We start from the raw sequence: 27977 nt of genomic DNA, 5'->3' as shown, positions 1-27977 counted from the left end.
AAACTCTCTGAAGTCCAGGAAAAGTTGTTTCTTCCCGCATGCTCCCTTCATGCCTTAGTGTTCTAATTGCCACATTGTTGCACAATGAAATTATGTATCTCCAGGTCTTTTTCTGGAGCTAGACTCTGAGCTCCTGGGTGGCAGGGACCAAATCTTACTCATTCTTGGGTCCTTAACACCCAGCACAGAGCCCGGCTTATGGTAAGCCTTCATAGATTTCCTGGAATTGAAAATATAATTCTAAAGCAATCACGTGAGCTGAGCTGAGCCGGGTTATGCTTCTCATTTTACAGTTGAAGAAACGGGGACCCGGGGAGGAAAAATAGAAATATCTTGATTCAATTTTCATTTGAAATCAGAGGCCCAGACAAGGCTGGAACAAGGTCTCCCAACCCCTAGTTACAAGCACTGTTGGTGGGCACTGAACAGAGAGGACCGCTGCCTTCCTTTCTGACTTAGCAGCAGAGACAGCTAGGAGCACCGGAGTATCTTCATGGGACAAGACTGGATTAAGCCACTCTGCTCTATAGTCATGGTGATAGCCTGGGGGAACAGGTGAATTCCTCTAGGGCCAGGGATCAAGTTCTAGGCAGGTCTGTGAGGAGTAGGATGGCGACATGTGCCAGGAGGCATGGGGCCACTTCTTGACCTTTTCAAACTCTGTGGCCCTGCCCTGGCCTGCTGTACAGTCAGTGCCCTCTCTGGCCAACCTCCCAGAAACTCCTTGTCACTAGAGTAACTCAGTTGTGGATAATTATAAATTATAAATATGCCCGTGGGGGCATAATTATAAATAGCTCTCCTTTTTATTCAAAAGTATCCTACTGTGGGCCATAAATTATATGGTCCCCTTTCCCTGCATGTAAAAGCTCAGAGGGCTCCAAGAGTCTTTTAAAACCCCCTTTTCCACTCCCTTGGCTTTTTGTTTGTTTGTTTGTCCCCCTACCAGGTAGCTTTTGATTTGCCAGGATACTTTAGGTTAAGGCCTGGAGGTCTAAGGCTCTGCCTGAGTTCAAGCCCCCTTCCTGGTGTGTTTCTGCTTGAGCCAGAAGACTGGAACCTCCCCAGGAAGTTGAGAATAACTGGGGAGGGGGCGCTAGGAGGAGGAGCAAACGCCCCCCACCACGCCCCCGGCAGCCAAGCACTGTGGCTGGGAGCCAGGAGAGCTTGCACGAGGCGTGGGTGCAGGGGCGTTTCACTTGGCCACCAAGGCCCTCTGGGCACTGCCCTGGGAGGGAAAGAATTAGTGATTCAATTTGGTCTGAGTCAAAAGGTGCGTTCAGCTGGTCTTCTGCTGAAAATACTCAAAGCCTGGGGGGAGGCGGTTGCCGGGAGGAGGGTGGCACCTACTAAAAGCTAGCAACTGATTTCTTTTTAAATGGAGAGAAGGGTGTTGGAAAAAGAGAATGAAACTAATTTTGCAACTCCATGCAGCACCACTGACGCAAGGACATTCTTCACAAACACAGAAGAGCTCCTCGCTCAGTGCACCAGCTGAGCAGCGGTGTCCTGATGCTCAGGGGATGCCTGTCTTTCTGGGGAAAAGTGCCAGGGAGAGGAACTAGGAACGAAGTACACTAGGCACTGCTGAAGCTGCTTCGGGGAGACGGGTGGGTAGCTGCGGCCCGGCGACTCCTGCCCCAACCGCTTGCAGCGCGGCGCGCAGTCCCATGCCTGCGGCGGCGCCCCAACCCTCGCTCCCCGCGGTGGGTGCGCTCCCTCCCCAACCCCGGGCCGCGGAAGGATATTGCACTTTGTTTACCTCGCTGGGGCTGAGCCAGCGAGCGGCCAGGCCAGCGCCCGCAACCCCGGGCCCGGAGCTGCAACGGCAGTGGCAGCGGCCCCGGCCCGCGGGCGCCGGGAGCCGCCCGAGGACTGGCAGCGGCGAGGCTGATTGATGGGCGTCCGGCTCAATGAGGGGGGCCCGGGCGGGGGCGGGGCGGGGCCGGCTCTGGGCTGAGCCAGTCGCGGTGCCGCGGGGGGGGCGGAGGCTCCGTGGAAATGTGTCGGTGACATTGAATGGGGAGACCGAGCGCGAGCGAGGCGCGCGCGCGCACACACGCGCACACACGGCCCCGCTCGCTCCGAGATCCCCGGCCACGTAAGTAACTATTAATACCGCCTCGCCGGGAGATGCGGGCGTGCTGAGCTCGGGGATTGGCCTCGGGCACCGTCGGCCATCCCCTTCAATTTTAAATACACATTCCTCTTACCTCTGGAGGGAGGGGAAGAAAAAAATAAAAGAAGAAGAAGAAAAGCCGTCAATTTTCTCCAAAACAAACCCCGCCAGGCAATTTGGGTTTAGGGTAGGGAGAGACGGAGTGGTTGCAAATATTCCAAGGCAAGATCCAGTTATCCAGCTGGGAAGAAACGCCGCGGGTTGGCTGGGCTCGGGGCGCATCTCCTTCCAGCGCCCGGAGGACCCCCGGAAGCTTGTGCCAGGGAAATCGGAGACCACTGATCTGCCCTCGTCCCTGCCCGCGCTTCTCGCTTTATTCGGAGGACGATCTGGAGTGCGAGCGAGCGGCGACAGCATGAGCCTGTGCTGACCTCCGCCTGGCGGGCCAAGCCCTGGGCTTTGTCGCGGTACCTGCGCCCTGCCCGCGCCGCAACTCTGTGCCTAAGCTTTTGCAATCTTTTGTTGGCAGCGCTGACCGCTCTAAGTTAAATGCTCCCTTGCTATTTTTTTTGTCTGTTTGTTTAAATTTTGGAGAGCTCTTGAGATCTTGGAAAAGCCTCAGACGCCATCTACAGTTAAAACGTAGGTAACTACCCTTTTCGGCACCCCCCCCCTTCCACGCCCCCCACCCTTTCCACCAAAAAAGGGGGTGCAGCGCGGATTCTGTCTGCCGTGCGGCGCGAGCCGGTAGACCCGTGCTTATTTCCTTTTTCTTTTTGTTTGGTTTCTAACGCGCTGAGACCAAGCCGCCGCCGTGCGCTCCCCGAAGATTGCACAAACTACAGCAGGGCTCCACCGCCCCGTCTGCGATTCGGCAGCCTGCGTGGGGATCGCTTCAGGAGACCGGGCGCTGCAGCTCCCCACCTTAGCAATCCGGTTACTCGTCTAGATCCAGATTGGAAAAAGAGAGAGAGAGAGAGAGAGAGAGAAACTAAAAGTGCGGAGATTCTGCAAATCGCTGGCGGCTTTGGGGTAACAAAAGGACCTGAGCTGCTGCCGACCGAGTACCCCCGGGAACCGGGCTCGGAGCAGACAAGGTGCCCGGCGGCGCCCATTTGGGGGCTTCTAACTCTTTCCACGTAGCCCCTTTCCCGTCCCCTCCCCTCTCGTTCCCTTTTAAAATCCGTGGCACGGAGGCGCCTGCAGCCGCACTCGCCAGCGACTCATCTCTCCACCGGGTTTTTTGTTTGTCGAGTGCGACCCCCACACTCATGAACATACACAGGTCTACCCCCATCACAATAGCAAGATATGGGAGATCGCGGAACAAAACCCAGGATTTCGAAGAGTTGTCGTCTATAAGGTCTGCCGAGCCCAGCCAGAGTTTCAGCCCGAACCTCGGCTCTCCGAGCCCGCCCGAGACTCCGAACTTGTCGCATTGCGTTTCTTGCATCGGGAAATACTTATTGTTGGAACCTCTGGAGGGAGACCACGTTTTTCGTGCCGTGCATCTGCACAGTGGAGAGGAGCTGGTGTGCAAGGTAAAGAGCCCGGGATTTGGTTTTGCTTTTTGTCTTTTAAAAAGATTCCCCGGCCGTTTGGAGGGGGCTGGAGGGGGCGGGAGGTCGCCAAGCCCTGGAGTCTGGGGGAGGGAGATTCGCGGGATAATTATCTATGGCCTCGTTAAGTGGGTTTATTTATTTATTTGTGTCTGTTCGACTAGTTGCGAAGTTTTTAGAGCGTTGCAGACAATGGGGCGGGCTGCGGCGGGGGCGTTTTGGGGAGAGCCCGGGGTGGGGAGGGCGGCGGGACTGCGCGGGGGCCGCGGACACGCGTGCTCCCAAAGGCTCGTGGAGCTCCTCTGCGCGACGCCGGGTCCCCACAGGATCTCTGCCTGTGTCTAGCCCCCTCCCCTTCCAACCCTGAGTAGGGAATCCCCCGCTAATTTTAAGGCACTGATGACTTGGTTGCTTTCGCAGCCATTGTTCTTAGCAGCGTGCAGGTGTTAAACCTTTGTTCCGAAGGTGCCCTTTCAAAGAGACACACAAAGGTGTCCCCTCTGGCTGAGCCCGGGGGCCCAGCGCGGGGATGGAGTTTACGGAGCTTTCTTCTGCCTGGAGCCTTGAAAGGAGGCTTGGGGGTGGAAATCAAAGCCGCCGGCGCACCTTTGGGTGTAGGAAATAGTGAATCCTTTGGGTCTTTCTCTCTTGTCTCCGGTTCTTCTCATCTCCAGACTTCCGTGCTTGGACACCGCCCCCACCCCCACTTTTGCCTCTTCGGTTAAGAGGCCAGCATTTGGAGCCCCAGGGGGATCGCCGTGCTAATACAGATGAGCGCTTAAGTCTCTTTTTTGTGTTTGACCCTGAGCGGTGACTGGTTTGTGTCTGTGTGAGTATGTCTGTGTGTCTTTGTGTGCACCCACAGGGACCCAGACAAGGAGATGAGCGGGGGAAGAGCAGCAAAAAAACCATGAATACAGTAGAGCATACCGCTACCCAGGAATCGGACAGAGATCGAGAATTCATTGTCACTTAATTTTAGATTTGCTCAGTGTTGGTTTTTTTTGGGGGGGGTAAGGGGGAGCAGGGGTGAGGACCCCTGCTGTCTTTGAAATGGGCGCCCTGCACAGCTGTGCTGCCAATAACGCTTCACACTTTTACCATTAACCACAGACTACTTTGTGGACTTACTTTATTTCATTGTAAAAAATAGGTTTTGTGGAGGTCTCCAGTCAGTTTTGCAATTGTTCAGTTCAGACCTCAGGGGAAAATCAGGGACTCTAAGTACTGCTCTCTGCTTGTACTAAGCATTCGGTATTTTGCATCTTCTCCAAGTTATTGCGACCCAGAGCAACTGTGCCCGGTTAACCAAAATTCAGTAGGCTATTCAGAGCCGGATTGAATTCTCAGAAGACCTGCAACGTTGCACAATAGGGTAGTCATCCTTTGAAATGAATGAATTCCACAGAGCTGCCACTCTTCTATGAAATATGCACAATCACCCAGCAGTGAGTGTTTTCACTCCTTTTGCTCAACTTTAGTCCAGCATTTTAATATTTTTCAGAGGCTGGAGACGCTCCTAAGTAAAGGGACTCTGCCGCCAAATTCTGCAGGAGCATCTTGCTGTGATTTCTTTGTTTAAAGGCAGAGGTGACTCTGGCCCCTATTCTTTCTTTCTTCCTTCAGATTCTTTAAGACATTTCACTTTGGGCTGACCTTACCGTGTCATTCGTAGACTTGCTCTCTGGCCTGAAACTGTACTTAATCTGCTGGTTTAGTTATTGCAAAGATTGAATCAGCCCCTCACCAATTACTGTGTGGCTGCAAGTGGATTTAAGTGCAGTATCATTGTTCTGTTTGACAGAGGTCATCCCTGCAAGACACAGAAGCTTCTGTTTTCCTGCCTCTTCACCAGAGGTGATGTGAGTGACTTATGCAAGCATTGTTGTTTATATCCTAGGAAGCTCCAAGTGGGTTTTAAAGGCTGCTTCTATGCACCACCAGATATATATTGTGGACTTTCAGTTTACTGCAAGGTTCAGTGAAATCGACACATTGAATCAAGTTCCTTCTGAGGTCTTAGGGGATAGAGTTCGTGTCTCCCAGCTCTGCGTTGACCCAAGGAAAAAGTCTTTGCAAAAACAGATCAAATGTAAAGATGCCACTTATAGAGGACTGTGTAGAGAATTCTATTGGACACTATTTGGGTGGGGGGGGGAGGGAGATCCGAGGGTCATTTAACCAAAATAATCAAGCCTGTTTATTGTCTCCATGTGCCTACTTTAAGCTAGGTAGATGAAGGAAGGGAGCTTCCGGCAGGGGGGGGGGGAGGGGGGGGTCGGTAGCTTAGCATTTCATGGAAATGCTGGTAGCTACTGTGCAGATGGACATACTTACTATCTTGGCAGAATGGGCACTTTTTTTTTTTTGCAAATGCTATTAATGCTGGCCTAATCTTACTGCCTTATCGGAACTGTCACATTATATAACTAAGGCTCCAAATTAAACATTTAAAAGAAGCTGGCAACCAGGCTTATGGTTTGATTTTGCACTTGAAGGTGATGGTTTAAATGCCAATTCAGGCCCATAAATGCCTGTTATAGCTACTAATAAAAGTTTGGTTCCTACCATTTGGGAAAACATAAGTACTTGCTTTATTTTTCATCCTCTGTCCACCATCTTGGAATCTGGTCTCTTCTACAAAGGGTATGGCTACATTTTGAAGCTGCCATGAATATGTTTGATTTTTTTTTTTTAAATTTCTCTGTCCATTCAGTTCTTCAGCAGTGGGGCAGGATAATAGACTAAAGCTGCTAAGCAAAAATCACCTTTTGTTTTTTACAAATGCAACTCAAAACAGGAAGTGTATGATAAATTATCATCACTCCATGAGCACTGGCAACAGAGCTTCAGAACACATCATCCCTGTTACATAACGCGGCGTGTTTACATTAGCCACTGGCCACTGCAGAGCGTTTATGACTTTCTGTGAAATTTTTGAGGCTTTCCCGGTTTCTGCTGCCTGCAGCCTGGGTGTTAAAGTTGACTCAGGCATTTCAGATTCCTAATTGAACAGACCTCTGAGGTCACTGCTGGTAGGTCGTCATTTGACAGTATCGGGGTGTGATTTGTGGTCTCTGGAGATGTTGAAGCGTTCATTCTTAAATTCTAGGTTATAGTGGCAGCAGCTGTGCCGCTTTCCTGAGATGCCTCATTATGGTTCATTCAGAACGTTCCTTTGCTTCCTAGCCCAGAATTAGTGCCAGCCCTCCTGAGGTTCTTACTATCCCTGTTTGACTCACAGGTTTTTTGTTCTTTGAAGCTAAGAGTGACTTAACTCGTGGGTTCTTAAAGGGCAGCCTGTGTTCCTGGATGGGGTTTGGAAGGCCTGTGAATCCCTTTAAAGCTAATCCGATATTGTGTGTGCATTTGAGGATGGGCATGGTCAGTTAAGAGGGGACAGCGCTTTTATCAGATTCTCCTGTGGGATCCGCACCCAAAAAGGTTAACAGTGTTCTAAATCCAAGTCTTCAGTTTATGGGGTGGGGGGGGCACCTAAGTGTTCTCTCCACCTCATCCAGATTATCGGTTGCCGAGCCAGGATTAGAGCCTCGTTTGGGGATTTCTAGGCCAGCATTTTCCCCACCACACTGCAAAATGATGACCCAGAAGCCTATGTTCTAACTAATGAAAAAGAGATTTAAGAAACGAAATGATGGTGAACTGATAACGTGAATTGTATTGTTGTTAGAGCATTCCTGGCCTTAGATGCTTTCCAGCGAAGCGCCCCACGCCTGCCCCTGGCTCCTGCAGGCCCAGAATAGAGTCATCGCGCCCACATCCCCAGGCAGATAGTAAAACCACATTCCAAACCCAGGGATTTGTATTCCTGATTTCGTGGAGGTCTGGAAATGAATGAAAGCTTTTTCTTTTAACCTTAAAAATTCTCTGTAGTGTTAATTCCCGTTAGGTCTGTTTCAAAAAGGTATTGAGAGTGGATTTTCTTTTGAAACAACCCCACAATGAGGTGGCATTTCACAGGCTAATTTTGATTCATAGAAAATCATTGCATAACGGATTCATTGAGCCAGATCTCTGTGGAGGGAAGAGAGAAAGAAGCAGTCGGCTTTCCTAATAGGAAGGCCTGTGTCCTATTCCCAGCTCTGCCACTGGGGGCTTGATTTGACTTGTTCTCTGAGCCTCAATTTCCACATCTGTAAAATGAAGATGTTGAATTAGATACCCGTTAGTCAGAGCCTAGATATTTAATCTGTTAATTGCCAAGATGCTGTACAATGCTATACAACACAATTGTGCAACTCAAAATGTGTTGTGTGCAATTGGTATAGTTGTATAGTGTTGATGTACGTTTTTGTTCTTTTTTTTTTGAAAGTAAATAAGATGTTGTCTGTGTGTCTGGGGGTGGGTCACTTTCTCTCTGATTTTGCTTTAGTCCTGTAAGCAGAGATGACTTGGATAAAGAGAAAAAATAATAAAACTTACCATTTACGTACTGCATTCCATCCTGCAAAGCACTATTACCTTTATTTTCTCATGTAATCCTCCTAACACTGTGAGCCAAGTATCATTTGCCCATTTTACGCTTGAGGATTTGGAGGCTTGGAGAGGTCAAGTGACTTACTGAGTGCCACACAGCTGGTAGGAGGCAGGGCCAGTGTGGTCTGAGTCCAGGTTCAGCACACTTTCTGCCGTCTCAAGAGCGCGTGTCCGTGGGAGGTGTCTGCATTCTGGGATTTGGTTGTATAGAGGCATCTCTGACTCCTGGTCTTCCTGTCAATCCCGCCCCAGGTGTTTGATATCAGCTGCTACCAAGAGTCCCTGGCCCCGTGCTTCTGCCTGTCTGCCCACAGCAACATCAACCAAATCACCGAAATTATCCTGGGGGAGACCAAAGCCTATGTGTTCTTTGAGCGAAGCTATGGGGACATGCATTCCTTCGTCCGCACCTGCAAGAAGCTGAGGGAGGAGGAGGCAGCCAGACTGTTCTACCAGATCGCCTCGGCAGTGGCCCACTGCCACGACGGGGGGCTGGTGCTGCGGGACCTCAAGCTGCGGAAGTTCATCTTTAAGGACGAGGAAAGGTGAGTTGCATTCCTGTCCAGACCCGTGGACTCTAACAGGCTGCTCAGGGTGGTTGCTTGAAAGGTTCGCAGAGACTGTTTGCTGCTCTTGTCCAGGGGAGGGGAAGGAAGCGTGGAAGGACAAAGGGAGGCAATTATTGCAGTGTTTTAGGGGCCTTGGAAAACAAATCGCCACTACTCTAAAGGTGCTATCAAATGTTCAAAGGACAGGTGCCAGGATATTCTGTGACCCCATAATTGTTTCTGTTTTAGTCTTGTGAACTCTGAAGGTGCAGGACTGCGTGGCATTTTCAATGTGAATAAGGCAGGATTTTGAAAATCCTGCCTTCAGAACACTCAGTGCCTGGCATCAGTTATTTCTAATTCATTCATGCATTCATTCGTTCAGTAGATATTTCCTAAGTATACACTATGTGTTAATCACAATTCTCAGTACTGTGAATATCAAGATGCATTAGCTAGTCAGCTGACCTATAAAGGAGTGTTACAGGCTCCAAATGAAGGTATGTGCTGGGTCAGGTGGGCACTGGGGGCTGGGAAGTCAGTTCTAACTAGGCTTGGAGAGTCAAGAACGTTTTTATAGGAGAAGTGATTTTGGAGCCAAGACTCGAAAGATGAACGTGTTACAGGCGATGTGGGAAGGACTGGCGTTCCAGGTGAGGAAACTGCCAATGCAAATGCCTGGCAATGTGAAGGTGTCGGTTATTTTTGGAGACAGCTGGACAGGATGCTGGGCATCTGGGTTCTATTCCTGGTTCTTCCATTAACTCATTACCTTCTGTTTAGCAGACCCCACTGGGGTGCTGCTTTCTCCTCCAGCTGACTGTGATTGTAAAAACTCTTTCAAGCCACTTTGTTCTTTTTAAGAATCTGGTTTTTTAGACAGGTGGAGGCAACTGATTTATATTCATTGCTGACTATTCCCAGAGTTGCTCTGGAGTTTCTGCATACGTGATGTCATGGGATTCTCATGACTGCTTTGGGCATCCTCATCCCCTACTAAGAGAGCGGTTAGGGAAGTGGGGGGTCCATTGTCACAAAGCTGTTAAGGACCATCTAATGAGAAGTCTAGCGCACATCATTCATTTACTCACTCAGAGAGCAATTCTGGAGCACCTTTTATGTGTCTGGCACAGATCTCGCTCTCAAACCTTTCTGCCTGCCAGTGAGTTTGCGTCTATCCCAGTGGCCCATGATATTTTTAGGCTGCTGCTTATAGAATTCTGATGGCATCCCAATGAGAGCGATCTGGTGGTGTGTGCTTTGTTTTTTTCATCTTTGTGGTTTGAGCTAATTGGAAGTAAATATCTGGGAAGCATTTTGGGATTAGCAAAGGTGAAGGGCCCAGATGGAACAGTTGCAGGAGCATTTATAATCCAGCTGAGTATGCGAAGTGCAGAGGACCACCGGGTTTCTTAGACCCACAGGGGTTGGTTATTACTCCATATTTTTTCTCATAGAGGGGGATCATAGGCATCTGGGGCAGCTAATATCCTGGTCTTTGATCGTGGATGGCTTTTACCTTTATTAAAAACTGAAGAAGGGGGCTATTCCAAGATTGAGAGTGTGGGGCCGCGCTTGCCTTCTCTCTTCTTTGGCTAAGATGCTTCTGCCCTTGGAGCCCAGAGACCAGGTCCTTATCCTGGTTGTGCCTGCAGTACCCTCTGTGACCTTAGATTGGTCCCTTCCCCAGCCTCAAGTTCCTCTTTCTTGTATTGTCCTGGCTCTAAGGTCTCTGAGTTATAACATTTTTTAGGGATCTACTTTTTTGAATATTCTTGTTTGGAAGATAAATACATATCCGACCCCCAACAGAGTACTGACAAAGGTCCCTTGTTGTTCCTCTGTCTGTTCCACCTTTTGTGGAGATCTGGTAACTGGAACTGGAAAAAATTAGAGGTAATATTTGGTGACCTCCACGAGATCCTGCTGTGAGATTACCGTTTAACTTACTTCTCTCTACAAATTGGAGAGGTGAGTGTTATCATGTCCATTTATAGATGAGGGCTCAGAAATACTGCAAGAAGTCTCAAAGTTACAGACAGGAAAGAGCGGAAGTCAGGACAAGGTCGCTGTTAAGTTAGCTCTCAAGAAATCTGTATGCCTGACAGGGAGTCAGGACAACGAATGCCCGCTCTCACGGGGATCTGAGTTTTACAGCACTGTCCTTGACTGTGTCTCTCTGGGGAGGAATTTCAGGCTTCAGCAAGTATATTGTTGGCGTGTCCGGCAATAGCACACCCATGGTAAATACGTATCTGAGAAGTGAGTCAGAGTAGGGTGGACATCCCCAGGTCACAGAACATGGGAGCAGGAGTGGACTCTGGAGGGTCCTTGCTTCAGTCCTCTCATTTTGCTGCCAGGAAGCAGAATCCCAGAGGTGAGGCTACTCGCCCCAGTGCCCACACTGGCTGGAAGCAAATCAGGGGTTGAGTGAGCCTCACGTTTGCTGGCAGAGGGCTTTTCCCCCAGGCCGGGCTGGTCCTTCACCAGAAGATGTGCAGGAGTGCCCATGAGCACATCGTGGAAAAGCCAAAATATTTGTTGTCCCAGGGCCTGGGGAAAAAATGCCAAGATGTAAGGAGCTTCCAGAATGAGTACTGTGGGTCTCTGGAATTCAGTCTGGACTTAGGTTGAATTTTGCAAAAGAGTATGACGCTTTCTAGAAAGAACTAGAAAGAAGTATCCCATGTGAGTGTGAAACCAGAACAGTTCACTGGAGCAAAGATATCAAAGCTAAATCCTTTTTCATTTTAAGGAGCACTTTCCTTCTGGAAAGAAAACATAAGTGGCAGGGAACTGGGCATCCTGTGTCCCGGCAGATCTGGGAGCACCTGAGTCCCTGCCTCCCTGCTGTCCCAAGAGACCAGGAGGGAGCAGGAGAACCTCCCCCATCTGACTGGGGCGGTGACGGCTGCACAGGAGTTAAGTGACCTTGCTCAAGGTCACCCAGCCAGTCTGCCAGTGGCCCTGGCCTGGAAATCCTGTCATGTCACTCCAGAGCTCTTTCTTTGCCCCACACCACGCTGCCGTCCCAGTGGACTTGCTGTTCGGAACATGACAAGTGTCTCTGTCTGGGCAGCTCTGAGAAGGTCGCTTCCGTTTTCAAGGACGTTCTAAATGTTCTCATCAGTAGCTGATAGGAACTTGTTTTTTCACCCAACTGTCAACTTTTTGTAAAAGGGGAATAATGCCTAGTAGCCTTTTTTCTTCTTGATTTTTGGGTTTTTTTTTTAAAGATTGGCACCTGGGCTAACAATCTTTTTTTTTTTTCTGCTTTATCTCCCCAAACACCCCCCTGTACACAGTTGTATATCTTAGTTGCAGATCCTTCAAGTTGTGGGTGATTTTTGGCTTTTAACCTCTTGATTTCTGAGTGTGAGACTGGTTTTGTCACTCAACATCTTTCTCCCTCTGTGTGTCTAGCAGCCACTGAGTCGTAGGCAGACTCTCTCTGTTGATCTGTACAGTGGCCTGCAGCTTGCCCATGTTTCCTGAGGGGAACAGGAGTCAACGGGCCCTGGGATCTCATTGGGGCTGTGCTGCTGGCAGCCCTCGCCTTCGATTTTAATCAATGGGACCTAATCAATAGGCATTTCAGTAGGACTAAAGCTTCCTTGTCTCCTGACATCATTGACAGTGTGAGGAAACAATGGATGGAATTTGAAAGGCTTTTGAAAGTTAAACCTTGGCGTCCATGTCTGTTTTCTGACCCTTTATGCATTGGTCCTGTGGGCGAAAACATAGAGGAGACTTTTGGAAGTAGTGCTGCTTTATTAAGCTTCAGATCACCTCTTTGCACATCACTCTTCTCTGTCTCAGGGATGTGCTTCTTGTTCCTTGATGATCTTGAAAGTGCTTGAAAGTATTACGCAGTGAAATTGGCCGAGCCCCACCTGGTTCAGAACAAGACCTGCCTATGGACAGAGTTCTTATGCATAGATTTTCAGTTCCGGACCCTCTGTAACTCCAAATCCATGGCCACCCATGAAAACATCCTTAGTGGAATTGTCAGCGCCATAAGTCACTTCCCACAAGTAGCTTTGCAGACAGTATACACAGATGACACCCAACCTTATGTTAGACCCAACACTAGTGTGCCTTCTGCTGCTGTTGGATTAGTAGCACCCCGGATTCTTCTACTTCTCTTTCTTCTCTTTTATTTTGAATTGGGTTCTAGATTCAAATTCTGGCTCTACCACTTATTAACTACCTGATCTTGGATAAGTCACTTAATGCTTCTGAGCGGCAGTTTCCTCAAAGCAGAAATAATTATTAGATCCTGTAGGGTGGTTGTGAAAGTGAAATGAGATGGTTCTGTGACTCATGGGGCAGGGCAGGCACTCCTAAATCAATATCTGGTCCAAGTCATTGATAAACTGGTACCATTACGAGTGAGCATTTCCCAGGGCTCTGGGTTCATAGAGAATGTGGTCCATCTCTTTGGCAGCCATTTCCAAAGTGGAGTGAAGAGTGGAGCCCTTGTGATGTAAGGGTTCAGATTTGAGCCACATCCTCTTCTCTCTTCTGTTTAGTTTTAATCACCAAATCAGCGTTAGGAGGGCAACTGACAGGTCAAGTACACATGTTGTGGAACCTGCAGCTCAGAAAGGTCAGAAAGTTGACAAGATGTACACAAGGGAAGGTGGATACAAGGCACATACGGGGAGCGAAGGATCCCACCCCCGAGCCTGGATCACCCGCAGTGTTTCTGCCCCTGGGCTGCTGCTTCTCCTCCATTCCTGTGGCTGTTTTTGTAGGGCAGGGCCTCAGTTCTTTTGTTTGCATTTTGAGGAAGTTAAACGGCTACCCTGATTGAACTCACCCTGGACACACCCTTTGCATCCACAGTTCCTGTAGTAAGATCTAAGATGCACTGTGCGATTAGGAGGGGCCCCCTCTGTGTTGGGGCCCTGAATCTGTTAGTAGGCAGTGCCCAAATCCCCAAAGGGTGTGCCCGTGTCCTCCATCCTCCCTCGCCCCGCTGTGGTATTACAGTTATCTGCCTGGTCAGCCCGTTCTCTGAGGCCAGTGCTTCAATCTGAGCCTCTAAGGGAAGGGCAGCTCTTGGGAGAAGGCCAGTTATTCCGATGTAGAGTCAGAGTCGATGTCTGGATTCCAGTCCCTGCTCCTGCACTTCATAGTAAACTTAACCTTGACAAGTTACCTAACCTCTTCTCTCTAGATTACATCTATAAAGTGGAGATAACAAGAAGACTTCCTTCATGGAATTAAATGAATTAATGCAAGCGAACCCAATGCTTGGCACATGCTGTCCTTCGCCTCCTCTGCACTTAGTGTCTGGTGCTCTGGGTGACACGGGGTTGGCTTGCTGACTCAGAATGTGAAGAGCCTTTTAAGCGGGTGCAACCTTGGGCTGCAGTCCTGGATGCCTACAGAAAGTGGGCGGGCCATTGTTCCTACAGCATCCCTGTTTTGCCAGCCTGATTTCCCTTTGCCCTGGGGACAAGGCTTCTTGCCACTCCCCACTCTCCACCCCCAGTCGCAGTTCAGTATTGACATTTCATTGCACAGAAATACCCCATGTGAACGGAGAAACATGCCTCTGTACATGTTTCTTCTTTGGTTAGAAGATCTTTATCTCTTGACGTCACAGGTTTCATTTCCTCTGCTTTGTGGAAGCTGAGCTGTGCCTGCTTCTGCAGGAGGGAAGCTGGGACCCCTTGTAGGAAGCCAGAGGCCTTGGGGCTTTCAGGGTAACACATGCCATCCGCCCAGGCACCAGACCTGTGCTCCTGCGGGTTGGACGTCTTCTCCTTCCCGCACCAGCCAAAGCCAGCACTCTCCTTAGGTATTAGCATCTGTTTGGTCTGTTCCTTTAGATCCTCATGTTGTTCCTGCCTCTGTTGAAGCTTCAACATCTAACAAAGTCTGGAGGGCAGGCATTGGAGCCCTGGGGACCCGACTCTGCTTTCTTTCATTAATAGCGATTTGTATTATTTTAAGTTGTAGGCTCATTGTATTTTTAGGAAAACACCTTTTTGCTTTGAAGGAGACAGAGCTCCTGGAATCCCCTTATTTATGTTGACCACTCTGACAGGCTGCAGGCACTGCCAACCTTTGGGTAAGACTCAGCCTCCCCTTCTCCCCGGGATGGGTACGTGACCCTCTTCCTGTAGCCCCCACACGTGCCTCTGTCACAGTGTGTCTCCCTTCTGTTCTAGTTGTCCCTGCCTGCGTCTCCGGGCTGACCTCGTCTCCTGCTGGACTGGGAGCTTCTTGGGGACAGAGTCTGTCTCATGTTCTCTGTTCCTGGAACATGGTGGGCATCGAATGAAGGAAAATCTCTTTTATTGAATAAGAGCAGCTCAGATTGCATTCTAATGACAGAATGAGAGAGGTGGGCATAAGTGCAGATCATCAGTGTCTAGCTCATTGCCCAGAATGGGAGCCAGAAAGACTAAAACTTATGAATCTCCCTGGAAGACACCTTTGCAAAATTCCACATCAAGTGGGAAATTAACCCTCGTTCCCATTTCGATTTGATGATTTATGCAAAAATTACAATTATTTAAGACACTGTTATCAGTGCCGATGGTGGGGTGTGATTTCATTTATGAAAAGCTTCTCTAATCCCAGTGAGAGAGGAGAACTTCCTCAGGGTTCTGTGCTTAGAAATAGACTCAGTAGTAGGTATCCTTCTGCAGGATTCCTGGCTGGGATGTTTACTGTTTGCATTTAATAAATTAGCTGATGGGCTGGACTGGGGGTCCTGACAAACAGAGCAGAGGGCTCAGCGGTAAAATTTTTGATTCCTCTGTGTGATCATTTGACCTTGGCCGGCCTTCTCGGACGTGGGTTGGAGATAATGAACTTAAATCTCCAGCACAGGGCCTGGTGCACTGCAGGGACTTAAAAAGACAGCTGTCGTGACTGCCCTTGGTCATCATCTGTGGCTTTGAGCCTCATAATCCAACACCTGGAGATTCAGTTAATCATTCAACACATATTTATTGAGCACTTAGCATGTGCTGGGTACTATTCTAGGTGCTGGAGTTACTGCAATGCCAGATGAGACTCCAACTCTGCCCTCATGGCACTTACATTTTAGTGCGTCCAAATCATGTACCTGGCCCTGTTCTAACTACAATACTTAAATTAACTAATTTAATTCTGATTAACTACTATATTTAAATTTAGCAATTTAAACCCAATAAGTAAGGTTAGTTATCACCATTTTATGGGTGAGGCAATTGGGACTCAGGGTCTTGGAGCTCATCAGTGGCAGACCTGGGGTTTGTGCCTGGTGTGCCTGGCTCCTGAGCCTAGGCTTTTAGATACGATGTTGGCTCCAGGAAATAGATGCGAGGTAAAATACCACCCCTTGTTCCCACCCATAGAAAGAATTTTCTCATGCAATATGGCAACTAGTGTGCACCACGAGGACCAGACCAGTCAGAGTCCAGGTGAAGCTCAGTACTGGGTTTTCTCTGAGCAGCATGGCCTTGTAGGTGGGGCTACCAGTTAACCAACCCCACGAGCAGTCCTAGTATGTCTGTTGTTCCTTTTTTTATTTTTTTCCTGAGGAAGATTCACCCTGAGCTAACATCTGTGCCAATGTTCCTTCGTTTTGTTTGTGGGTTGCTGCTACAGCATGGCTGCTGACTAGTGGTGTAGGTCCATGCCCAGGAACCAATCCTGGGCCACCAAAGTGGAGCATGCCAAGCTCAACCACTAGGCCACAGGGCCAGCTCCCTGTTGTTCCATTTTATGATGTAGGTTTTGCTTCCTCTGCAGAACTGTGAGATGGGGTGCATTTATTTTTCTACCCCCCATGTCTAGCACAGGGCTCAGCATTGGACGTTCTTAGCAAATGTGTGACAATTGACTAAATGGGTGTGTGACTAGCCCTTTGTGTGCTAGAGGCATAAATGTTATAAGAAAAGTCCCCTAGATATATTTATGGTAGAAGGCAGTGGATGGAAACACATTTTAAATGTCCTTTACCCAGCCGTCTTGGGAGTTTCTCTAAACCATGGAATAGAGTGCAGCCCATGTGAAATTCTTTGGACTGTAGACATTGCAGTTCTTAAGCAGAATCAAATCACGCCTAGATGCCCTGAACTCTAGAAGCGTGTTGGAGCTGGGGGCTTCTTGAACATGGGAGTCACATTCTCTTGCAAACATTTATTAAGCACCTATTATGCACTGTGCACAGTGCTAGCTACCAGGGGTGCAAGAATTAGTACCGGAGAGTCTGCCTAATGGAAGACACAGTGTAATGATTGTTTTTAACACCATGTGACAGAGGAAAGGTGTGCCTTAGAGAGCTATCTGGGGATGGGAAGAGTGGGTGAGGTATAGAGAGGGATTATGTGAGGGCAGAGATGGGCTCCTTTGGGGGCTTGGTCTGAGTGATGTAGAGGGATGGGGAGGGGGTCCAGAAAGTGTGAGCAAAGGCCAGGAGGCCTGAATGAGCTGTGCGTAGGGAGGGATGTGCTGCAGGAGGGCACTCTCGGGGGACAGAGACAAGGCTAAAGAGGAAAGCAGGGGTCTAGGGTCTTGGGTACATGCCCGTGACCGTGACCTTGAACTTGACCTGAAGTCCAGGAGGAGGCATTGAAGGGTTCCTGTAGGCAGGGCAGGGGCTGGGCCAGATATCACTCTGGAAGTGTGTGTGAAGGAGGGACTGAGGATGGGCATCGACTTCAGGATGCTGAGGCTGAACCAGGAATGAGGCAGTGGGATTTGGGGGGGTGGGTCTGAGGGGGACCTAAACCAATCCCTTTTATCTTTACAGATAAGGAAATCAGAAGGGGAGATCTTTCCCCATCATCCTGCACTGTGTTAATGGCACTGTTGAGAGCAGAGCCAGGTTTTCTGACTCCTGATCGTTGTTCAGTAGGTGTCTGGGCCATCTTAGAGGATCCCCAGTTTTGACTCTGCCAAGTGGAGCATCCCTGTCTGGCCCAATGTGTGGACTGACTGCTCCCAGTGCTGCCTGAGTTGGTGAGGTCAGAGAGACAGACCTGAGCCCTGCTCCCACCCCTCCAGTGGGGCATCTATAAGAATGTTCTGGACCCTGAATCAGCCTAAGCAGCGAAGCGGGAGCAGCACCTTGGGGTGCTGGGCGAATCAGGGCCGGATCCAGCATTGAACAGTAGATTGCCTGCAGAAGCCTTTCTGAGAGGCCGAATCGATGGATGATTGATACGGGGTCGGGGGATCCTTCGGGAGACAGGTCTAAATGCTGGGGAGCAAGAGGTGAATGGAGTTATTGACGAGGAGTCGGAGCTGCATCGTCTTTCTGGGGTTTCCCTGTCTGTTCCTATGGAGACGGCAGGCGGTACTGCGTGGTGTCTTCCTGCAGTGGGAAGGCGAGTTGGGGGTGGAATGGCTTCCCCCGTCCTCCCGGTGGCCACGATGAGTCAGGGCACGAATATATGCAGGCAGTGCAGGCTTTTCCATTGTGCTTTTCCACAGTAGCTTTTCCTAGCAAGTTACTTCATCTTTCTAAGCTGCAATTTTCTTGTACATCAAAACTGTGTGGGAACCCCTGCCTCCCAGACCAGGTAGTATGTAAGGTAGTGAGAAGATGTACCACCTCGTTGAACTAACCAGCCCCTCCCCTGTGGCCCCCTCCCTATAGACACTACTTACCCTGCCTGGAAACCTTTCCCTTACTGGTTTACTCACTGCTCTCCCTGCTCATTTGTGAGCAGCTTGACCTAGGTGTCGTGTCTGTTCACTGAATCTACAGGACCTGGTGCAACGGTGGCTCTCAGAGGTGACTGCTGGAAAAATCTATGCACATAGGAAACAGAGAATTAAGGGAGTGATGATTTATTTGGTAGAGTTCAGTGGTCTGTGGCATCCCAGAGGTGGCTGCCAGGTCAGGGGTCCCAGGTGGGACCCTTGCTTGCACAGCTGGACTGGCAGCCAAGGGTAGCTTTGCAGTAGAGCAGAGGAAGGCCAGACCTGGCTGCATTTGTCCTTTCTCACTTGACCCTTTGCCTGCTTGGACCCACCCCACAGAATGGCCTTCAGTGACTTTTCTGGGTTCCACTGACCTCAGGCCACCGGACTTCCTGTCCTGGCCAGGCCCACTCCGCCTGGCTGAACTCCCAGCCTGGCCTCACCCTGGCCCACCCTGTCCTGATCTCTTCCTGCCGAAAGCCCAGGGCGGTGTTTAAAGGTTTAAAAGCAAAACTTGATTTGCTTGAGTAGGCCATTTTTGAGATTTTGGATGAAGCACTAAATTGGGAGTTTGGAAATCTGGGTTCGAATCCCAGCTCTGCCATTCGCTTGCTAGGTGGCTTTGGACAGGTCACATCCACTCATGTACCTCAGTTTCTTCATCTAGTAAATGGGCAGGTCCAGCCATCTCTCTCCACCTCATGAGCCACAGCAATTAGATCTCGTATGTGATGGTTTGGTATGTGATCTGGTGCTGAATAAACCTGGGGCCATGTTTGTGTACATAAACCCACCGTCTCCCTTTCAAAGTTTCTCTTTCAGTAAGTCTGTGATGTTGGTGCCAGGATGTTTTTCAAGGGGGTGCTAGTGTCAGAATCCTCCTGATGTGGATTCCAGCTCAATTTTTGTAGTTACCCTGCATATGACCTAGGACATTTAATCCTCTGTGTCTCAGTTTCTTTATTTGTTAGGAAGTATGCACGTCTCATAATACTTGGCTTTCTGTTTTGTTATGAGAAATAGAGATGTAGACTGTGAAAATCCCAGCATTTAGCCGATTCATGGTTGGTATTGTTGTTGTTACTATAATTATTATTATCATGGTTATGAGGATGTCATCTCGGAAGTGTTGCAATCCCTATAGCTTAAGAATTAAAGAAAACTTAAAATCAGGAATTTTGAAGCTAGAAGAGCCCTTTTCAGGCCAGGTAGCCATTTGTTCTCATTTTACAGAAGGAAAACCGAGGCTGAAAAAGCCTGTGGTCACACTGCCTGTTCAACTGAGTAGCTCCTAGGGAGCCACTCGAGCCGAGAGTGGGTGGGGCATCGGGGTTTTCAAGGCCAACGCACTGCTCAGTGGAGGCAGGGAGTGGAACCACATCCTGCTGGCTTTGGCTTCCTCACCTGGCTCGCGATCTGATGACACAGGCCCGGCACGGGGCTGGGCCAGCACCGAAGACACAGGCTGCCCCCGTGTAGCCTTGTTCATTCACAGGTCGAAAGCAAAGCGGGCTGTTCCCTGCCTCTGCCAGGCACAGGTTGCAAAACGCATGCAGGGATGCAGCTTCTCCGCCAAATTAATCCTGCCTGGGCTCATGGCTCTTTCCCCTGAGAAGCTGCGGGTGATAATCATGGTCCTTTATAGCTTTTCGGTCACAAGATCTCCACCACTGCCCTGTCACTTTTGGGAATCTCTAGTCTTCATGGACCACCTCTAGACCCACCACCTCCACGAAGCCCATCCTGATTACCTTAGTCAGGATTGAATAAAGTGAGCAGGAGTAAGGTGGGCACATATTTGGGGGGAAGAACATTCCAGGCTGGGGGTGGTGGGGGGAGTGGGAGACAAAGATAAAGGGCCCAGGAAGGAATGTGGGCACAGAATTCACATCTGCTTTGGTCTGGATGTGACCTTGCTCCTTCACCTGTCTTCCCCCCTAGGCTCCAGGGTTGAGGGTGGGGCCTGATCTTAATCGTAAGATCAATTAGAGTTGCCGTCATTTTTTGCACGTTTACTATGCTAGATTCTTCCATGCATACTGTACTTGCGTTGTTTCATTTAATCCTCACAAAACTGGGAAGGTGGGTGTTACTTGTCATGTCTGCGTCTCCAGTGCCAGGTTTAAGTGCTCAAATGATTAGCAGGACATTTGAATAACTAGGACCACCGATGCTCCTGTTGATTTTTATGAAAATTCGATTCCTTTGCCTAGAACTTCATAATCCCTGGACTGTTGAGGGGACGTCAGAAGTTGGAAGACTGTTCCTTTCTGCCCTCCTGTTCTGACACATCGGGGTGCTGTCCCAGGCATTCCCACATGCAACTCTCGAGAGGACAGGCCAGTGGCCCCCATTCCCAGGGGGGAAGCCAGGCCCGGAGACCTGCCGAGGGTCCCTGCAGTTGCATAGCAAGTCCATGGGGACTGGAGCTGGGACTCCAGCCCGGCCTCGGGTCCCCGACATGTGTGCGCCCTGCAAGGTCCTCGTTTAAAGACGTAATCCAGACCGCTTGCCTCGACCCTTGCCTACAAGTGATGTAAACAAGTTCAGGATGTTCCAAGAAGCAGGCGAGGTCAGAAGCGTGCCTGCGCACACTGCGTTTCCTCCCCATCTCTTTCTGGGCTTCTCTGTCCCTTCGCCCCTCCTTGCCCGAGATGCTTGTGCTCCCGTGTAGAAGCAGCAGGCTCCTGCCCTGAGGGCTGGCTCTCCTGGACCCCAGGTGCACGGGTGCTGCCCGCTTTGACGGAGCCTTGTTCCCTGAACCATCCTGGGTGTGGTTTCCTCCGTCAGGTGCTCAGGTGGGTGGGGGCAGGCCTGAGGGAAAGGCCAGACAAAGGTGGGCATTCAGCCCGCAGCTGGCCTCACTAACTGCTCAGCTTACTTACCCTTGCGGAGCTTTAGGCTCAGGGTCCGCACAAAGGAATGGTCATTCTTGCCTTGGAAGTTGATTCTGTGAACTTTAAAGAGAAAATATGTGTAAACAGCCAGCACACGTTTAGGTCCACAGATGATGTTGATATTTGGTGCTTAGTAATTTTGGGAGCCAGAATTTGAACCCAGGTCTCTGATTTCAAGGCTCTGAACTGGCCTGGTTTCTGTGTCTCTGCCCTGTCACGGCACACACTGAACCTTAAGTGACCAGCAGGTTCAGACCCCCCCACTGGAATCCCAGCCTCTAAAAGGAGGATGAAGTGGCAGATGGTGAGCTCTCGGGTAGCCGAACTGCAGCACGTGGAGTGGTCTTTTTTATTTCAGTGTCCGATTCATGAGGTATTTGCACAGCTGCTGAGTCCTCGTCCTGAGGTGGGGGAGGGGAGAGGCGAACTCCAGTGGGGGGCTAAATGACAAGACAGAGCCCTTAACCATTCCCTAAGGCCCTTTTCGTGGTCTGGAGAAGGCTTCCAGGAAGAGGCGTTAGGTTGCAAGTGGGGTCAGTACTGCCTAGAGTTGAAGGCGTGGGAGGTACTAGGCGAAGGAGGGAGTCAGAATCTAGGGTTGTGACCTGGAAGCGGGTAAGAAGGAAAAATGGCTTTAGATTTGGCCTAGCGTAAAGAGCTGGAGGTGGTGAAGTCTGCCCCCTGAAAAGGCTGAATCCCGTCTACCTCCCGCCCTCACCCGCCCTACAGACAGGTGCCTGAGGCACTGCCATTTACCAGCCTGTCCTCCGTAGATCCTTCGCTGACCCCCACTTACTCCTGGCCAGGAAGGCAGCGCAGGGCCCTTGTTCCTTTGGAGGTGAGCATTCTGAAGCTCTGAGGGATTAAAAGTGTGGCTGCCCTTTTGCTCTTGGGTTGAGTGTCTGCTCCGTGCCAGGTAGTGGTCTAGGAGCTGGAAGTATGGCAGGAAATGCAGGTGGGGTTCTCTACCTATGAAGTGACCTCCGCCACCTGCCCATGAGCTCCCGGAGGTGAGAATGAGGTGATCACCCTGAAATGACCACTGGAGTCATACGTAGAGTAAAAATGCAGAACTGCAGAAGTATACATGCTGGTGTTCCAGGAGGTGACAAGGGGGCTTGGGAGTGCTGGGGGGGAGGTGCTGCTTTATATGGGATGCTCAGGCCAGGCGTCTTTACTGTAGTTCATTTGAGCAGAGACCCAAGAACAGTGAGCTCTGCACGGATCTGGGGGGACCATGTGCAAATGCCCCAGGAAGGACCAGTCAGTGCATTTGAGGAAGAGTGACGAGATTGGAATAGAGACACGGAGTGTGGCTGCAGATGTGGCTGGGAGGCCATGGGGGTCCGCTGTAGCCATGGTGAAGACGTTGACCCCCACTTCGATAAGCAAAGACACCACTGGGGGGTTTGGCAGAGGAACCCAACCCCAAACCTGAATCCTCTGATTCCAAGTATAGTGCTCATTCCCCTGGACTGTCCCTGTCACCCAGGTGGGAGGGCTCCTTATTTTTACTATTTCCACTGCTGTAATTATTCCCATAGCTGCTCTGCTGCCAAGATGGTGAACTTGGAGGTGAGGAGTCTGGCTGGCTCCGGAGGCCGGGCTGGAGCTGCTGCTGGAGGTGGCACAGGAAGCGGCTGAGAGAACCCACTTGTGCCTGCGGTTGGCACTCCCCTCCCCTCCACCCCGGGGTTTCACTGACTCACCTCCAGTCTCGGAACATCTAGTGAGGCTGGCGGGGGTCAGCCCCACCTGCCACCTTAGCTTCGAGAAAGCAAAAGGAAGAAAGAGATTTGTTTTTAACCAGCTCAATTCCAGATTAGCACTTCTAGACCCTTGCTATTTTTATAGCTGGTTCGCTCTAGGGGGAGGATAAGAGCATACATACTATAGATTATAATAGAATATGGGTGAATAAATAAAAAAGATGTGTTGCTATATGTTACAGAATGCCAAAATGTTAAAACTGGCAGAGACTTTAAAACTGTCTTATCCAGATGGATGCACAACAGTGTGAATGTACTTAATGCTGCTCAAATGTACACTTAAAAATGGTTAAAATGGTAAATTTTATCTTAGGTCTATTTTACCACACACAAAAAATTAAAAAGAAAAGAAAGACTGCCTTGTTCAACACTCCTCTATAAGTCTGAGAAACAGAGAGGTTGAGTGACTCACCCACAGCGACACAGCAGATGAGAGATGTCATATGGCCTGGAAACAGCTCTCCTAGCCCCCAGCCCAGCACCTTTTCCAGTGACCACAGTCATTTGTTGCTCATTGATGGAAATGAGTACAAGGAAGTAGTCACTTCTTGGTCTTTGGAACTCCTGTCATCCAGATAGGAGATCTTAGAATCCACTGAGGGTTTCAGCAGACTTTGCTGTAGGAGCCCCTAGCAACTCTCCTTTGATTAACTGGAGCGTCGCCTCGCTTCTGTAGCTCTCTGAGTAGCTGTGGTGATCACCCCAAAGGGGTAGGACCTGCGGTCGAGGGAGGAAGAGAAACAGCAGTGAAGGACCTGAGTCACAAGCTCTGACTTAGGACTAAAGCCTTCCTCTGGTTGTCCCAGCCCTGTCCTCTTCCCCGCTCATTGACACCTGGGGGCCAGCATTGACACCTGGGGGCTAGATGCTTTGATGTGCACTTTTGAGATGAAGGAACCAACTGATGTGCGTGATACGGACCTCGTTGGTGCCGTCTGCGAGGTCCTAACCCCTCTCTCCAGCCTGTGCTCCCTGCCTCGTGTCACCTTCATGGCAAGCCTTAATCAGTGTGATGGAATGGGATTAACTGAGGTTACGGGCCTGGGGACTACTGGAAGTCTGCAGGGGGAGTGTTCTGGCTGGGGGAAGAGGAAGATTTCAGTGTTAAGCACTGAAAGGTAGTCGTTGCTAACTTTCCACTCAAGAAATGGCAGAGCAGGGAAACAGGAATTCTCAGGAGGCCCCTGGGCTAAGGGGAGAAAGCTGAGCTGGGAGCCTGGGGCACTGGGTTGGGGACAGCCGCACATCTTGAACAAGTCAGTTCATGTCCTGGTCCTCTGCTCTGTTTATTGGAAATTAGTTAATGAGAAGAATTCAACTCATTTCCGAAAGTATTTACTGAGCACTTACTTTGTTTTATACCCAGTGATGATATCCACCCTGCCCTGTAAAGGCGAGTGCTGGGTTCTAGGGACTCAGAGTTCACCGTGGAATTTCTCCGCCTCTTCTTCCCAGCACACCCGGGAGAGTCCTACACTCCTGTCAGACAGCTCCATGGGCCTTAAATGGCAGAGGGAAGACTGGGGACAAGGTAGTGAGTTGGAGAAGGATCTTGGGCTCGTGCTGCTATTCACACACACAGTCATGCACACACACACACACGTGAGAGATCAGAATCACAGAGGTGGTGGCACAGGTAGAGGATACAGGTGACCTAAGTCAGATAAGGAGCAAGTCAAGGGCCAGGCCCTGGGAGTGTGATGGGCAGGACAGGAGGCAGCTTCAACAGGAGATCTTGGAAAGCAGGTGGGCTTGCTATGAGGATGTTGACCTTGCAAGGACTAGGTGATGGAAGTTCACTTCCACTCGAACATTCCCCAGCTCTGCCTGTGTCCTAAGGTGAGGCCGCTTGGTACAGTGGAAGGAACAGCAGGGTTGACTTAGGAAGATGTGGGGGTCAGTCTTCTCTATTTCCCAGCTGAAAGGCTTTGGGCAAGTTACTCAGACTCTCTCAGCCTCAGTGTTCTTATCTGTAAAATGGGATAGTAAAATCCTTCGTGTCTAACAAAAGCACTGTCGTGTGGCCAGAATACAGTTGAGTCATGTGAAAGGTCTTTGCACACTGTGTTCTGTCGTGTTAGCCGGAAGTCGTGGCCGGAGCTTCTGTGAACCTCCCAGTTGGTTGGACGTGAATTCAAATTCTGTGAATCTCCATCATTACTCAGAAGTGACTTTGAGAAAATTACTTAATCTCTTGTTCCCTTATCACTAAGACAGGATGATAATTATGTTACTTACGGTTTGTTGGGTTGCTGAGTCCCCCAGTAGATTTGTTTGAGTCCCCCAGGAGATTGTTAGCTTGATGCAAAGTCCTCGTCAGTCTTGTTTACTCCTGTGGCCCCAGCCCTGGAACAGTGTTTGGAACCTAGATGGTGCTCAGTAAGTAATGTTGGGTAGGTAGGATGGATGAATGAATGAATGAATGAAGGGTCGTTGGAAACGTTATAGCGGGCGCTGTGATATAATGATGGGATTCCTATGTCTCAGAGCACCCTTGGGAGCTCATGTCTTCCTCCCTTTCTTGCAGGACTCGGGTCAAGCTGGAAAGCCTGGAAGATGCCTACATTCTGCGGGGAGACGATGACTCCCTCTCCGACAAGCACGGCTGCCCGGCGTACGTGAGCCCGGAGATCTTGAACACCAGTGGCAGCTACTCAGGCAAAGCAGCCGACGTGTGGAGCCTGGGAGTGATGCTGTACACCATGTTGGTAGGGCGGTACCCTTTCCATGACATTGAGCCCAGTTCCCTCTTCAGCAAGATCCGGCGTGGCCAGTTCAACATTCCAGAGACTCTGTCACCCAAGGCCAAGTGCCTCATCCGAAGCATCCTGCGGCGGGAGCCCTCAGAGCGGCTGACCTCGCAGGAAATTCTGGACCATCCTTGGTTTTCTACAGATTTTAGCGTCTCGAATTCAGGATATGGTGCTAAGGAAGTGTCTGATCAGCTGGTGCCGGATGTCAACATGGAAGAGAACTTGGACCCTTTCTTTAACTGAGCTCACGCCCCACAGAGACTTAGCAGGTACCAGGAGCGAGAGAGGGCAGTGCAAGGGACTTCTTCCAGGGAACACGTATCGCCTGACTTGGTAGCAAGAAAGACACTGACACTCACAAGTTTCTTGGTTCACAGAAGGAAAACCTTCAAGGAGCTGACTGAACATGTAGCATGGAGGCAAGAGATGTGGGATGGGGGTCGGGCTCTGGGGTCAGGTCAGATGACCAGGAGCCCCCTGGAGCTTCTCTTCCCTGACGAAGGCCCCGGGGACCACCCCTGTCAGTCGGGCCACTTCCACCTACCCCACTTTTCATTTTGTTCAAAAAATAGTCGTAGATCCTGACAGAATCAAAACTCTCTGCCTCAAACACACATCTTGGCATCGCACTGTTAGCGTTTAACTTCTTGTCATGATTCAGGGAAGGTACAATTGGCCAAGGATATTTTTTTTTTCTTCTTTTTAAACAAGCCAACCACCTAGCTGATAATTAATGGGATTCACTTAAAAAAATTCGGTGCACACAGACTGACCTGAAACCTGGGTGCTAAACTAAAAGCAAACAAAAGTCCAGTTTGTGTCTCTTAATCACACTCTTCAACTCATTTCTTCTGAATAAACTCTTTAATCTCCTGGTCAGGAAATGACATGTTAATGCTTTGCTCCCTGAAGGGGAAAAAAATCTGTCCTTTAACAAGCTATTCTGTTTTGTGTCAATTGGTTTGTGGCAGGAAGCTATTAGAAGTCAGACTTCCAGATGCGTTACTGCTATCGTAGTTTAAAGAAAAAAGAAAGAGGAAGAAGAAAGGAAAGGAGAAATTCAACTCCTTGATTTTTTTCTTTTGAATGGTGAAGGTACGTTCCTGACGTTGGTCTTAGAGAGCTGATAGCAATGGTGTGAGATAGCAGGAAGCTCTGGGAGTCTGAAGCTTTGCAACACTCTGATCTCAACTCAACATTTTGTCTTTGTTTTATCGGAAACTAGTGAAACAAAGCAGGTTGTCCCACGTGTGTAACATACAGGGCAGCTATTTCGTTTTCTTTACGAAGAATGGTCCTTTTGACTTGGAAGGCCCTCTGGTTTGGACAAAAACCCTCAGTAGAGACAAGTGGGAAGGAAAATAAGCTGAAAGCTAGGATGATATAAATAAAAACAGCTCTCTATCCCAATACGCACCTTTGTATTTTCAAGAATCTTCTATTTATTAAGGAAAATGTCACATTGTGATGTATTAAGCCAGTACTTCAATTACGGGTTGACTTGGGATGACATGTTACATGCTGTAGTTAACATTTATATATTTTTTTCTTGTTTGAGTATCTCTGTCCCTGAAATAACCTTTTCTTTGGCTTTTCTAGATAGCTTTATTTGATTTCGAGTGGCAAGTGTTTTTTATTACGGCTTTTCTATTGCTGTATGATACAGAACTCTTTTGGCATAAATATTTGTGTTTCCAGTACCTCAGTTGTTTGGATTTACTGCCTGTATACGTTTTGTGAAATGGTCCTGTTTCTGGGTAGGTCACGCGTGGATGCTAGTGTGTAAATGTTACTTGAATCTGTGCTTCATTAGTCTGTGGCATGTATGTGCAGACCTTGGATGCTCTACGCCTGCTCGGCAGGAGCACGGCCTTCACCTTCCCAGGAGGGCGGCCTGACCGTTCATAGTCAGGAGACAAGGCGGCCACGGATGTGCCCTTGATACTATTTTGATAACGGAAGATAGAAAGGAGAGAGGTTTTTTTACATTCTGAAGACGGTGCTGCGTCAAGAAGGACCCGTTTTTCTTCCCTCTCCCCTATTTTTTAAGTACCCTGTAGGAGGAAAGATGGATGACATGCATGGTGGGAATCTGTGGCCTCTGGTGCTTTGTCCTGTATTTGGTTTAATGTTTTTGTCCTAATCTCTTCAATCAATAAAATTGTGCGTATTTAACTAAAA

The 27977-nt window shown here is 49.4% G+C and overlaps 1 protein-coding gene across 1 annotated transcript; it reads left to right on the top strand.

The window, feature by feature from the left end:
* The first annotated feature begins 2021 nt into the window (after positions 1 to 2021).
* On the top strand, positions 2022 to 27977 carry TRIB2 (tribbles pseudokinase 2). The gene is made up of 3 exons (XM_014848082.3): positions 2022 to 3660; positions 8428 to 8720; positions 25571 to 27977. The coding sequence occupies exons 1-3, from the start codon at positions 3391 to 3393 to the stop codon at positions 26037 to 26039; spliced, it is 1032 nt and encodes a 343-aa protein (XP_014703568.1). The 5' UTR covers positions 2022 to 3390; the 3' UTR covers positions 26040 to 27977.

The sequence above is a fragment of the Equus asinus genome, chromosome 6 (assembly GCF_041296235.1).
Source record: "Equus asinus isolate D_3611 breed Donkey chromosome 6, EquAss-T2T_v2, whole genome shotgun sequence".
Classification (NCBI taxonomy): Eukaryota; Metazoa; Chordata; class Mammalia; order Perissodactyla; family Equidae; genus Equus; species Equus asinus.
Note: the sequence above shows the minus strand (reverse complement) of the source record. Positions and strands in the feature narration are given on the sequence as shown.

Bases quoted from the DNA above. Each gene is read 5' to 3' on its own strand.
- TRIB2 (XM_014848082.3), top strand. From the start codon at position 3,391: ATGAACATACACAGGTCTACCCCCATCACAATAGCAAGATATGGGAGA. The intron at 3,661-8,427 runs GTAAAGAGCCCG...ATCCCGCCCCAG, and splicing joins GAGAGGAGCTGGTGTGCAAG to GTGTTTGATATCAGCTGCTA. The intron at 8,721-25,570 runs GTGAGTTGCATT...CCTTTCTTGCAG, and splicing joins ATCTTTAAGGACGAGGAAAG to GACTCGGGTCAAGCTGGAAA.